This window comes from Mytilus galloprovincialis, chromosome 3 (genome assembly GCF_965363235.1).
Source record: "Mytilus galloprovincialis chromosome 3, xbMytGall1.hap1.1, whole genome shotgun sequence".
Classification (NCBI taxonomy): domain Eukaryota; kingdom Metazoa; phylum Mollusca; class Bivalvia; order Mytilida; family Mytilidae; genus Mytilus; species Mytilus galloprovincialis.
This window is the reverse complement of record NC_134840.1, coordinates 70689659-70702188: the sequence shown is the minus strand read 5'-3', so window position 1 is coordinate 70702188 and position 12530 is coordinate 70689659. Positions and strand designations below refer to the sequence as shown.

Here is a 12530-nt window from a genome sequence, read left to right as displayed (position 1 = left end):
AACAATCCTGGGGTAGAGAGAGTGCATTTTTAAAGCAATTTTCAATATAACATCTATTTCAAAGGGGCACAATCCTTCAAAGACAGTTTATTGGCACTGATTTTAAAACTTATGGAGACATGCTGATATAATCCTTTGACATAAAGTTCATAGAAATCTTGCAAGCATATATTTAACATGCGAGACACAATATGAGACTGGATGGACAAGTATTTTTTATGACCACTGCACCTCTTTGCTGTACATAGGGGACAAACATATGCCAAGACAACCCCAAGGATCATACAATCAATATTAAGCTAAAATAAAACACTAAAACAATATCAATTACGAATTTGTAAATTTATTCCAATGACAAAAAAACTATACAATAACAATACCTGATACAAACTTGTACATCAAAAATAATTTCATACTGTATATAGCCATTTGAACAGTATCAGATAGGATGACCAAAGTATAAACTTTTCTTGTGACATCATGATCAGTGAAAGCTGCTGGTACAATTTTGCACTACACTTGAACTGCTAACTTTGTTACCAATTATAAATGTATAAAATGATGACCAACCCTTAAAAAAGTATTATTTTGTCCTGAAGGAAAATGTAGATCTATGGTAAAGAAATCAATGGTCCTACTTTCTAATATTCAAATGTGAATAGCAAAAAAAAACAATTGTTTTTGTGTATCTCAATGAACCATTTCTTGTTTTATTTACAGTATTCTTACTTAATTTTAATATTATATTTATAACCACAACTGATACCTTCATGACCTTATATGAGCCCTCCCTTCTTTGTAAAAATAAAAAATATTTCGAATGAATCAGGCAATATAGCAATATAGAGAACTGTTGCATTACCATTTGAGTAGAACAACCAGACTACATTGTATGACATATCCTGTCAAATATATGTAGATAAGCTAGGAAACATTTCCTGTGAAAATCTAAATAATTGAAACTATTCATTGTGCATCAATAAGATCATATGAGCATGCTTCAGACTTGCATATATTATTCTGTAAGTGCCAATTATTTAAAAATTGCTCATGTTCCTCGCTAAAATTTACATTTGTTAAAAAACTGAGAGCAACAAACAAGATTCAGACTTTTTGTCTGTAGAAGGAAATAAACCATTTCTTTGGATAATATAAGGTATACATAGAATGCCTTTGGCATATTCAAAGCTCTGCTTAACTGTACTTTCAAGTAAATTTATAGCAAGAACTAAAATTTAAAATTTTATATTCATTTTCAAGAGTTCAAATTTATATGTAAAACAATGAACACAATGTGAATGCAGCTGAATATTAAAGTAGATACAAAGGTTTTACAACAAAAATGAAAAAAATATTTCCCAAATGCTGATTTAAGATTGTTTGAAAACATTACCACAATGAGAATGCTTGTTTATAACTGGTCAAGAAAAAAGATTTAAATAGTTTGAAGTGAATTACCTTGCACAACCATTTCACAGTTTTATGATTTTTCTATAAACACAAGTTTTACACAAACCACTTAACATCAAAATTGACAAAAAAAACATCCATAAACTATTTGAGATCTACACAAGAGGTTGTTATTTTTATCAGGATTAGGATAAAAGTTTAGTGTTGCCATTTTCTAAAAAGTTTTTTTTTTTTTTAAATTGTGGGTATACAAGAAACATGTAAAAAAAAAAGTTAGTGTGTTGGTAGTTGGTAGAAATACTTGTATTTTTGAACAAGTACTGGTTCAACAAACATTCATCAAACAATTTTTTTTTAGAGTTCTTGTCAATATTTTGTCAATTTCTTTTGACCCAAGACCACCGTTAACATTCCTTACATGAATTCACAACATTCAACTTGAACTTTAACATTTGAATTCATTTGAATAAATATGTTCTTTTGACTTGATCATTATAACATGTTTTAATGAATATAATATGTTAAAAAGTTTCCTCCAAAAATAAATTAAATTCAATTTATATTAAACAATTTCTTTTCATTTTTCTTCAAAATAGCATGCATGTACATAATTTTCTGTTTCACATCAAAATCGGAAAAATTAATACTTTTATACAAATATAAATCAATTCAATTAAAAAATCTTTTGTACAAATTAACAAGTAAGTTATCAACAAGTGAAAAAATAACCCCTGATTACACCATTACATATTTGAACACAACTTTAGTCAATGTCGAGATCGTAGATCATAGCATTAGAGAACTGAAATGCACATTCTGTCCTGTGGTCCTGAGACTCAAGATTATCATTCCAACTGAGAACTGTTTCCACATCTGACTTATCTCCCTTATCACCACTTCCTTCACTACATTCCACACCAGAATCTTCACCACTTGTTTTCTCAGATGCCTTGATTTTGATGACCGAATCACCTTCCCCGATAATGTTTGTTAAATCAGATGGCTTGTTAATCATACTAGACGGAATGCTGATAGTATTTTCCTCTTCATTTCTTTCTATTTTGTCTTCCACGTTTTCACTAAAGAAATTTTCGTTGCCATTTTCTTCTTTCAATTTTGTGTTTTCAGAGACTTGAACGTCAGTGGGAGTATTGTCCATTTCATCATCGCTATCACATTTGTCATCTTCTTCGGAGACGGCCAGTTTTTCTTTGATATCCTGGATTAGTTTTTCCTGTTTAGCATTATCACTGCTGGGGTCATTACCAATACCAGATTCCAGCTGATCAACTTTAGTCTCTTCAACAAAAGTTTCAGTAGAATCTATGTAGTCTTGCTTTTCCTGATTATCACTTGTTTCCTCATCAACCTCTTCATTCGTCAACTCCTCTATAACTTCCACATTTTTATCGCAATGATCACTATGATCATCTGAATGTCGATGTTCATCACTACTTCCGTCAGAACTTCCACTATTTTTACGACTTCTTTTTTCCTTTTTTCTGTTCCTCCTACGTTTACTCTTCAGGGACTGTGTCATTTGTGAAACGGCTGCTTTAGATTTGAACGTGGCTTGATCCACCCTATCGTTGAATTTGACAGACTTTTTGAAAAACTCATCTCTAGGACTTTCTGGGCTACCACTGCTACTAGCAGACAAACAAGGATCTTCACTTGATTCTGATATAGTTCTTTGTTTCAGTATGCCATGTAAATTAGGAATGACTTTTTCATGAACAACTTCTATATCAGCAGACAAAGGACACTCATCTCCCTCCTCAAACTCATCATCAGCTGACCGATCTCCAGTCTGTTTGGTATTCTCTGTAGGCCTATCTTCTGCTTTTTTCTTGTTCTACAATATATCAATAAACATTATTAGAAATTAAAATTTGTCTTCATATAAATAATATATACTCTTGTTCGTTTTGCTTAAAAAAATCTTTTAAGTCAAATATTCAGATCATCTGACATCTTCATAACTTTGATTGATTGATAGAGGTCAACACCACTTTTAGATTTATGGTGACGGCCAGCTTTTATTGATAAATGAAGTCAAGTACCCAGTGAGAACCTCTGACGTACAGTGTTGAGTTTATTTTCTAAATGTTATAAAATTTATGTTTAGCCACAAGAATAAAGATGGAATCATGCCTTATTTATCACAGCTCTTATTCTGAAATCATGTAAAATCTTTGCTAAGATATAACAAAAAAAATTATTGAATATTTTCTGAAATTAATATCATGGGAAATCATCAAGCATTTGATATTGAAGGATTAAATCATGCAATTGATCTAAATAATATTGCTGATAACAAATCTTCGAAAACTTAAGATATCAGAAATAGGTCACTTAATAGTGATGTGTCAAGTTATATGCTGTATAAACACAGATGTTCACATAATTCTACAATCTTTTTTACAGACAAATTAACTTTTTGTTCACTAATTCCCCAATGTTTGGATTGCTTGCAATATGTATAGACTCTTATAGATTAGAATTAATTATCAATATCACATAGGTATAAAATATTTACCTGGAATATATATTGAAGGATAAAAATAAGTAGTCGATAACAATACGTAAACATGATTATCCCTATACAATGGCAAAATCAATGGCAGAATATTTTTCTCACACATCAGAGATACTTATTTCAATAAAATCAATTAAATCCAGACATATATCTAGTTTCAAGCAACTACCAAACTAAGGTAAAAGCAAAGAGGAACTATATTACATAGAAAAATATTTCGTCACTTTTAAAAAAGTGTCAATTAAAAGTCATGCAATATTAACTCCATTGAATTTGTGTTAAAAGGTTTACATTTATTGTAGATAAAAGGTTTTAATTTACCAGTACAATAAGTTATTGTGCCTTTCAAAATATATACATGTATATTCAATGAATGAACACAATCTTGTATAATTTCCTTCCTTTTTTTACACTAGATTTGTGCAATATCTATTTCTCTAATCATGTATTTTACTGTTTGTCTGGAATGCCATAGTTAAACATATTTCAATGCTCATCTGAGGCTTTCTAAACTCTTTATGTAGACGAGAAAATTTTAATTTTTGAAATATAACCCTTCTTTCAAATATGCCAGTATAAACCCTTGCAAAAATATTAAGATACAACTGCTATCAAGGTTTTATTTAATTATTTATATGGCAATCTTTTTGTGACTTTAAGGGGATGTAAACAGCAAATCAAGAAAAATCAATCAAATAGTCAAAAAACCTTTGGATTTCTATCCAGATTAAAAATTATATAATATTCATGCATGTCAATAAATCTCTTCCAAAAATGTTTGCCATTTTAGATTTTTTTTATGATACATGTACACGTAATCTCATTCAACTAGATATAGCTTTTACAAAATTAACACTTCACAATCGGAAGAGATATATATAACATTACAAGAAATGAAATTGCTAACCATAAATGATGACGATGTCAGACAGAGTGATCAAAACAATTATACCCTCATTTGGTATAAATTTTAGTAACTCTAGTAACTGAAAGATACATTGTGTTCTATGAAAAAATGAAATGCTACAAAATCTAATAATTTTCTACTAGCTTTTCACATTAAAAAAAATTAACCTTCAACTATTTCTATGTCATGTATGTCTACACTGAAACCAAATATTGCAAAATAACATGAAGCTGTAAACTCCACTGAAATTAAATTAACTTTCTTAGATTTAAATATATTTTAAGTATTTAAAACACATTCAAGAGAGAATCAATGATATAGCCTTCCAAAAGCAAGAGACTGACATCAATCAAAATAAAAAAATGAACTTTTTTAATATACTTTATAAACCAAATAAAAGACCCTCGTATGTTGATCAATGCAAATCCAAAAGTGATAGATCAACATTATGTAAATTGAGGTTAAGTGCTCATACTTTATCTATTGAAAGAGGGCGATATCTAAAAATACCAAAACAGAATAGGGTATGTCTTTGCTGTAACAATGGAGACATTGAAGATGAACTTCACTTTCTTTTAAAATGTTCCTCCTATAAATATGTGAGAGATAACCTTATTACAAAATTAAATAATGTTCTATTGAACAACAAATTTTCTTCATTATCATATAACTTACTTATATCAATTCTAAATAGTAATTCCCAAACAATATTAAAAATTGTTGTCAACTATTTGAATGAATGCTTGTTGGTGAGAAACTCATTATTAAAAGGTACTTGATTTTTGTAATAATGTATATGCTTCTCATTTATTTTTTATATATTTCTCTCATAATTATCCACTGTCACTCCTTCATTGTATATATATGTTATTGTAGTTAGTCTTTAATTTGTTGCCATAACCATTTATTGTCAATGTGTTAGTGCTAATAAAGTTATCTTATCTTATCTTATCTTTAAATAAGTAAATTATCTATGAGTAGTTAGATGATTTTTCTTTTTAAATTAGAAATAATGACAACATGATAGCAAAAGCTATAAAAATATAAACTATACCTGAATTTTAATGGACAACTTTTTTCTTGTCATCTCTGTAACCTCCACCGATTTCTCCTCCAGTAATCTGTTATCAGCGCCTGTGACACACTCAGCTTCTATTCTTTCTAGTTCTTCCAACAAATACTGATCTGTTTCAAAATGGAGCTCCTGAAATATTAATGGTCAAAATTTACAAATACTTCCTAATGACAACTTATGAAACTATAAATTGATGAACTGGAATATCTACAAACAACTTTTCTTCACCAATATAATTAAAAATACTCTCAGATGCAACTATATTTTATCCATTTCCAATGAATTTAAGGACTAGCTTATTCTAATGATGTTCCTTACTTTTAGCTAATGTGTGAAAGTGAAAATACATGATTCATACATCTCCTCACACTTCTAAGTAGATGTGAGAATTAACTGTGAGGACCACAAATTAATCAATAAAATATTCATTTAAATTATAAAATCTAAATGATGTGCTGTTAATTTGTTTAAATAATAACAGCAAACATATTCTTACTTTCAGTACAGTGCTGTTAGAAATAGCAAATCATGTGGAAAATTTCTGGAAAAAACGTTTGAATCAATATAGATATATATCTCAGCTGATGAAATTTACATTGCCCGGACTTCCTCCTTTGTAAAATCTAGTTTAGCAATAATTTTCCTCAAATGACAGTCATAACTAATGGTGCATATGGATGCAATAAATATGTCTTTACTAACACAATAGGTTGTCATGGAAATGCAATAATTCTATTTCTTATATTTTGCAAAATACAAAAATACTAGTTAGCTCTTACCTGAAGATAAACACATGGAAATAGAAAGGTCAAGGTCAAAAAGATTCTTATTTAGGTCAGACAAACATTTAGTTGTAAATACAGTTTATCTATGTCCTAGGCTGATAGGACTAAAACATTGATACTTTTTATCAATCATAAACTTAACAATTGTCCACAACAAAAGATTGTAAAATATATTATTATTTTCAGTTTTATATTGCATTAATTGTTTGTTTGTACTTTCTTTTTTTAGGGGGAAGGGGACTCAGCTTTTCTTGTATAAATAAATTAGATTAAGTGGAGCCTTAAGTATGTTCCCATTCCATAAGACCAAAAGGAAAAAAAAATTACTTGTTTCCTGTGCATCAACCAAAATTAAAAGAACATTGAAAAGATTATTGGCTCCCCCAAAATATTGTTTGGTTTTTTTTTTCAAAATATACATTGTATAGAGCATGTAGAAATTTGCTGTTGATGTGTTTTCATCCCTAACACAAACAAACTGACTTTACAATATATATCTATATAAAAACATAGACAAAACTTGTAACAGATGAATGAATTTCTTTAGTCAATGGTCATAAAAAATTAGATATTTTTACTTTTAGTGATGATACACTTATACACATGTATCATGTATATTATAATAGCGTAGGACATGATGCCATTTCAGGAAGGTGGCTATTCCTCAAAAGATGTTTTTAATAAAATCAAGATGTGTAGTACACAATAAGTATAACAAGGAATCAAGGATGCACCTGCCTGAAGCATAATTATTAAATGTACATTTCAAGAAATATGTCATAATTATGCGTGCAAGGTGTACATGTACAATGAACCTAAAAAAATTGTGGATTAACAGAAGTGATCGCTGTCAGGGTACAGTGAACAGAAGATAACCTTGGTCATATTTTTTTTATATACCGGTAAATGTTAGATGCATGTACATGTATCATCAATATACAGTACAATTGATTTCCAATGAAACTACAAAATGTACCATCCACCAAACAACTTGGATGAAAGCTCTTAATATTTAAACAATGAACTAAGCCCAGCAACATAGGTCTTATACATTTCAAAAGAAAAAATCAATAGCCTCATTTATAACAAAACAAAAATGACAGACAGTGTTTATCATTTTTATCACCAAAGCAATTTGACCACCAGTCTTTTTTTTCAAATGTATGTACATGTATATATGTAATATGTATGTTGCAAGTCAACCTTCCTGCACCATGCATTATGTTGGTTATTTTAGGCAATACTTTTTATCTAACTATTATTACTTTTTTTCTTTTTTTTGGACAAAAGTGGAGTGGCAAGTGATGTTGGTTCATACACAATGTACAAATTGTGAATTGGATGGAGGGATGTCTCATTGGCATCATAGCATGTCTTCTTATATCTACATTATCGCTATTTATTTCAAATTATTTTCAATCTGGATAAGTTTTGCATTACACAGCTTTTTCATGATGTATTGTAACAATCCAATTCAAGCTTTAAATATATCTGGAACCCAGCTGTTTGAACTATGTACATGTATCATGTGTATTGTGCAATATAAAAAAATTCAGAGACATGATTAAAATATATTGTAAACACTTCAAACAAAACATTTTTAAGACTTTAGCTTTAAATTGTACCATAAACTATCAAAATGTTCACTTTCTAAACCTTTTCCTCCCTCATCTCATTATTCATGTAACATGGTCATGATGGTTAATGAGGACCTTTATATGTTTGTATTTGCGATACTTGAACATTTCAGGCAGTTTTTCCACCCAGAATGGACTCAATAGCCATAATTAAGCTGTATTGCTATTGTCAGTTATGTCATAAACATGATGAACGTACTGTTTAATGTGCATGTCTTTGGAAATTCCTTTTCTTTTTTCAATGTTTTTTCAGAACTATTCAATGTAAATAATTAACAATAATTAAACTTTTCCATCTGTATGGACAAACAAAACATTCCATCTGACTTTCTGTATGGGCTTTGATCATTGTTGAAGGCTGTACAGTGACCTATAGCTGTTAATTTCTGTGTCATTTGGTCTCTTGTAGAGAATGTCTCATTGACAATCATACCTCATCTTCTTTTTTTTTTTTATATTTGTACATTTACAGGTACAGGATAATGCATATTTAATGCTACATTGTACTTGGCACAACAACTTCAAAGGAGAGTTTTTTTTATGAAATTAAAGCTCAGAGGTATATGACAGACACCAGAGAGATACCAGTAACTAGCTTACATGATTACTTTGGAAAAAGCTCTTAAATTTGGCTAGAAATTTTACTATACTGTAGTACTGTTATGCGGTTAAATAGATAAAAAAAAAAAGGATGTGGTATGCGTGCCAAGTCACAATATGTAAAAGTACAGTCTTTAACAAGCAGCCTTTGCTTATGTTGAACAGCAAGCTATAAAGGGCCCCACCCAAACAAGACTAGTGTAAAACTATTCAAACAGGAAAACCAGGATATTTATGTATATGTATTTCTCAACATTGTACTGCTTGTGAGAGGGTAAAAGAGGGTAGGAATGCCCTTTAAATTTACTGTTAGACGTCAAACAGTAATTTTCGGCTACCATTAAGGGTCAATTTGGTTTATACATGTATTTTACTGTGTTTCATCAAAATACCTATATATCCTGATTAGTCAGAGGTCTTTAACAATTATTTGTACCATTATTTTTTGGGGAAAAAATTCATGATTCGTCTAATTCAGTCTTACATTGTATTTAAGTGAACATTTTATCGTCATGCACCAAATAAAATTAATGCCACTAATGTCATTTGGCAAGAATTTTTATTGTATTCGTCTTAAAGGTACCCCCATTACGACCCTCATAATAATATTACCTGAAGCTCTTCAAGACTTGTACCAGCTTGAAATGTCTCCCAAGTTTGTCTGCTGTCTTTCTCTTTCAGCAGTAGCAACACAGCATTATTATTGTTCACTTCAAAGCTACAATGTTCTGGAACAAAACAGTTTTTGGCGGAAAACTTTGCAAGAAAGCTGTAATGAAGTGGGAAACCGCTAGCTCCTTTAGCCATGAATTTGATATGACATACATTGGGCAACGGAAATAATTTTGACACAGAATCAGGGACTATCTTTTTCACTTTAAATATGAATGTTACAGTGTCAAAATCTTGTGAAAATTCAAATGTTGGAAATCCATAGGAGATCTTTGGTGTATGATTTAAGTATGCAGGGCATTCATTTCTAATCTTATTATCAATCACTGTTTCCTCCTCCTTTGTGACTGGCTTGCCATCAGCTTCTGTTGTGCTGATAACTTCTATTAAAGGTTTTTCAACTCCCTCTAACTTGTTTTCCACTTCTTCAGTCTTAGGCTCATTTTCAGATTTCGTTTCTTCAATGAAATTTGGTAGTTTTGGCATCTCTTCTGGTATAACAGGTAACGTAACTATTAAACATCTATTTGATTTATCAAACTTTGCTGAGCCCTGACTTTCATCAACAGAATATGGCAATTCTAAATCTAACTTGTATTTTGCTGGTTCTTTAGACTGAAGTACAAGTTTTTTCTCAAATATATCAAGCTCAACTGGCTTTGAATTAGCTAGTAAAGGTAATTCAATTGAAACAACAAGTGCCTTTGGTCTGGTACTAGGCCTTGAGTCAGGAGTATTTCTGTACTCTTGTAAATCCATGTCAGATCTATGAGTAATGGTGTACTTTGGAACTGTAGCATCATCTTCAACCCTCTTTTCTGCTTGGTTTCTTTTTGTTTTCCCTGCTTTTTTACTCTCTGCTTCTTTCTTCCTTTTAACAGCATCAGCCATTTCTTTAGCCTTTTCTTCACTTGATTTTTCATCGAATGGATATGGCATTTTTCTGATTGGATCATCTTCATCCAATGGTTTGGCTGGTTCATTAGCTTTTGAACGAATAACAGTAGCTGTGGGTGTACCTTTGTACGGCAAATTTGGCCGTTTGATATTCTTTCTGTCAACTTTCACGCCAAACTGCCGCTCAATACCATCAATAGCTGTGTCTTCAACAAGACCTCTGAATCTTATGTTTGACTTAGACATTCTGTAGGTATCGGGGTGAAATACTACATCATATACTCTGCATTTTACTTTATGTTTGTCAAGATCATCTCTTGGTGGAGAATGTGAGTGAGGTATTGACCAATTAACACCACTTTTGCCATCTGATGAAGTTTGACGTTTTGCAACCGGCTTACCCATCTTGTCATTCTGACAGATATTGATGAATGCTTTTACGTTACCATCAACGCTAGTTTTCAAGACATGACCCGGCTGTGGGTGGATAAACTCTACGTTCATACCACGCTCTTGTTCCATTTGTGCTATCTCTTGTTCATAAATTTTTCGATTTTCGGGGTTTTGGATTTCTTCGGCATATTCCAAAAATAGCTTCCTGAATTGTTCATCTTTCAACGCTTCTCCTATCTTCTTCACCTCGTCTTCTGTTATTTTAAAGTCTTCTTTCTTTTCGGACCCCATTTTTTAATTCTTTTGATTGCTACAAAAACAAATATTCGATCAGGTTTTTGCTCCCAAGGAACGCTCTTTCGGAATTTTCTATAATGATGATAGTAGACGATAAATCTAGAGAACTCAAACAAAGGGAAATAACTCAATTTCGTGTTAAAACCTGCAGGTTCTCGAATTTTCGCTGGAATATTTTTAATCAATTTTATTATTCCATAAGTAAAATTTCTGACGTAATATGAACATTCAATTTTTTTATTATATTAATGTTTTTAAATATCTAATTTTTAATACCACATTATTTAAATGGTCAAAATCTCTTTTTACAAAGTTAAGTTTGGAAACAATTCAATATTTAAAAAATAAATAAAAAAAAAGTAAAGCATCAACATACATAAAATAAAATAAAACATTTTTATAAAACTTGTCGTTTTATTTGTTGACCTACCCTTAAGTTGCGCATTACTTATATTTAAATTAAAATTATTCAGAAAACTACTATTCTCCATTCAAAATTTTTTTTTTTATACAAAGCAATAAATCATAGAACATTTCATCATAATAGTAAACAATACATTATTTCTAGATTTACCAAAAAATTAACAATAATGTTCTCTATATGTTTTTTCTTGTTTCTATTTCATCACATAGAACTATTTTGAATTTATGTTTTCGACTTATAAATGTCTTATTCTTAATGCCAGTTAACTTACAAAATTTAAATTTTCATCCCATTCACTCTACAATTCCTGCTCTTGTTTTTTTCTTGATATTATTAACCTAAAATAATTTTGTCCTTTAGATAATTTGAATACACATGAAATGTTTGCCACTGGATATTCAGCAAATGAAATTCAATCATATTTTTTTTCTATCAGTTATTAATAAATTGAAATGTGCATTACGAACATGTACTAATGAGACAAATAACAAAAAATTATCACATCAAAGGCTTTTGTCACAAAAGTAATGATTTTAAATTTTTCTTTAAACATATCTTTTTCCTAAAGTTCACCATGAATATGTGTTAGTATACCTTCATAGTCTGCACAAGATCATTCTAAGGTTTAATGTGAGTGAAACCAGAGTGCACAAACAGTGGCGGATCCAAGGGGGGGGGGTTCCGGGGGTGCGCACCCCCCCTTTATTTTTGCCGATCAATGCATTTGTATCGGGACATATGTTTTGCACCCCCCCTTTGCCCTGGGTTAGCACCCCCCCTTTCGAAAATTCCTGCATCCGCCCCTGCACAAACAAGCTGATATAACCATGCCTTTTTGAATTCTGTGTATAATAGATACAGAAATATTCCCCTATATTTTGTTCAACTCCTTAT

The 12530-nt window shown here is 30.6% G+C and overlaps 1 protein-coding gene across 1 annotated transcript; it reads right to left on the bottom strand.

Moving 5' to 3' along the window:
- Positions 1 to 323: 323 nt before the first annotated feature.
- Positions 324 to 11290, bottom strand: LOC143068815 (protein kintoun-like). Its single transcript, XM_076243123.1, has 3 exons — positions 9566 to 11290; positions 5911 to 6060; positions 324 to 3265 (listed from the first exon to the last, which is right to left on the bottom strand). The coding sequence occupies exons 1-3, from the start codon at positions 11204 to 11206 to the stop codon at positions 2174 to 2176; spliced, it is 2883 nt and encodes a 960-aa protein (XP_076099238.1). The 5' UTR covers positions 11207 to 11290; the 3' UTR covers positions 324 to 2173.
- Positions 11291 to 12530: the final 1240 nt, after the last annotated feature.

Bases quoted from the DNA above. Each gene is read 5' to 3' on its own strand.
- LOC143068815 (XM_076243123.1), bottom strand. From the start codon at position 11,206: ATGGGGTCCGAAAAGAAAGAAGACTTTAAAATAACAGAAGACGAGGTG. The intron at 6,061-9,565 runs GTAATATTATTA...TTAATATTTCAG, and splicing joins CAAGTCTTGAAGAGCTTCAG to GAGCTCCATTTTGAAACAGA. The intron at 3,266-5,910 runs GTATAGTTTATA...GATATATTGTAG, and splicing joins AGTTGTCCATTAAAATTCAG to AACAAGAAAAAAGCAGAAGA.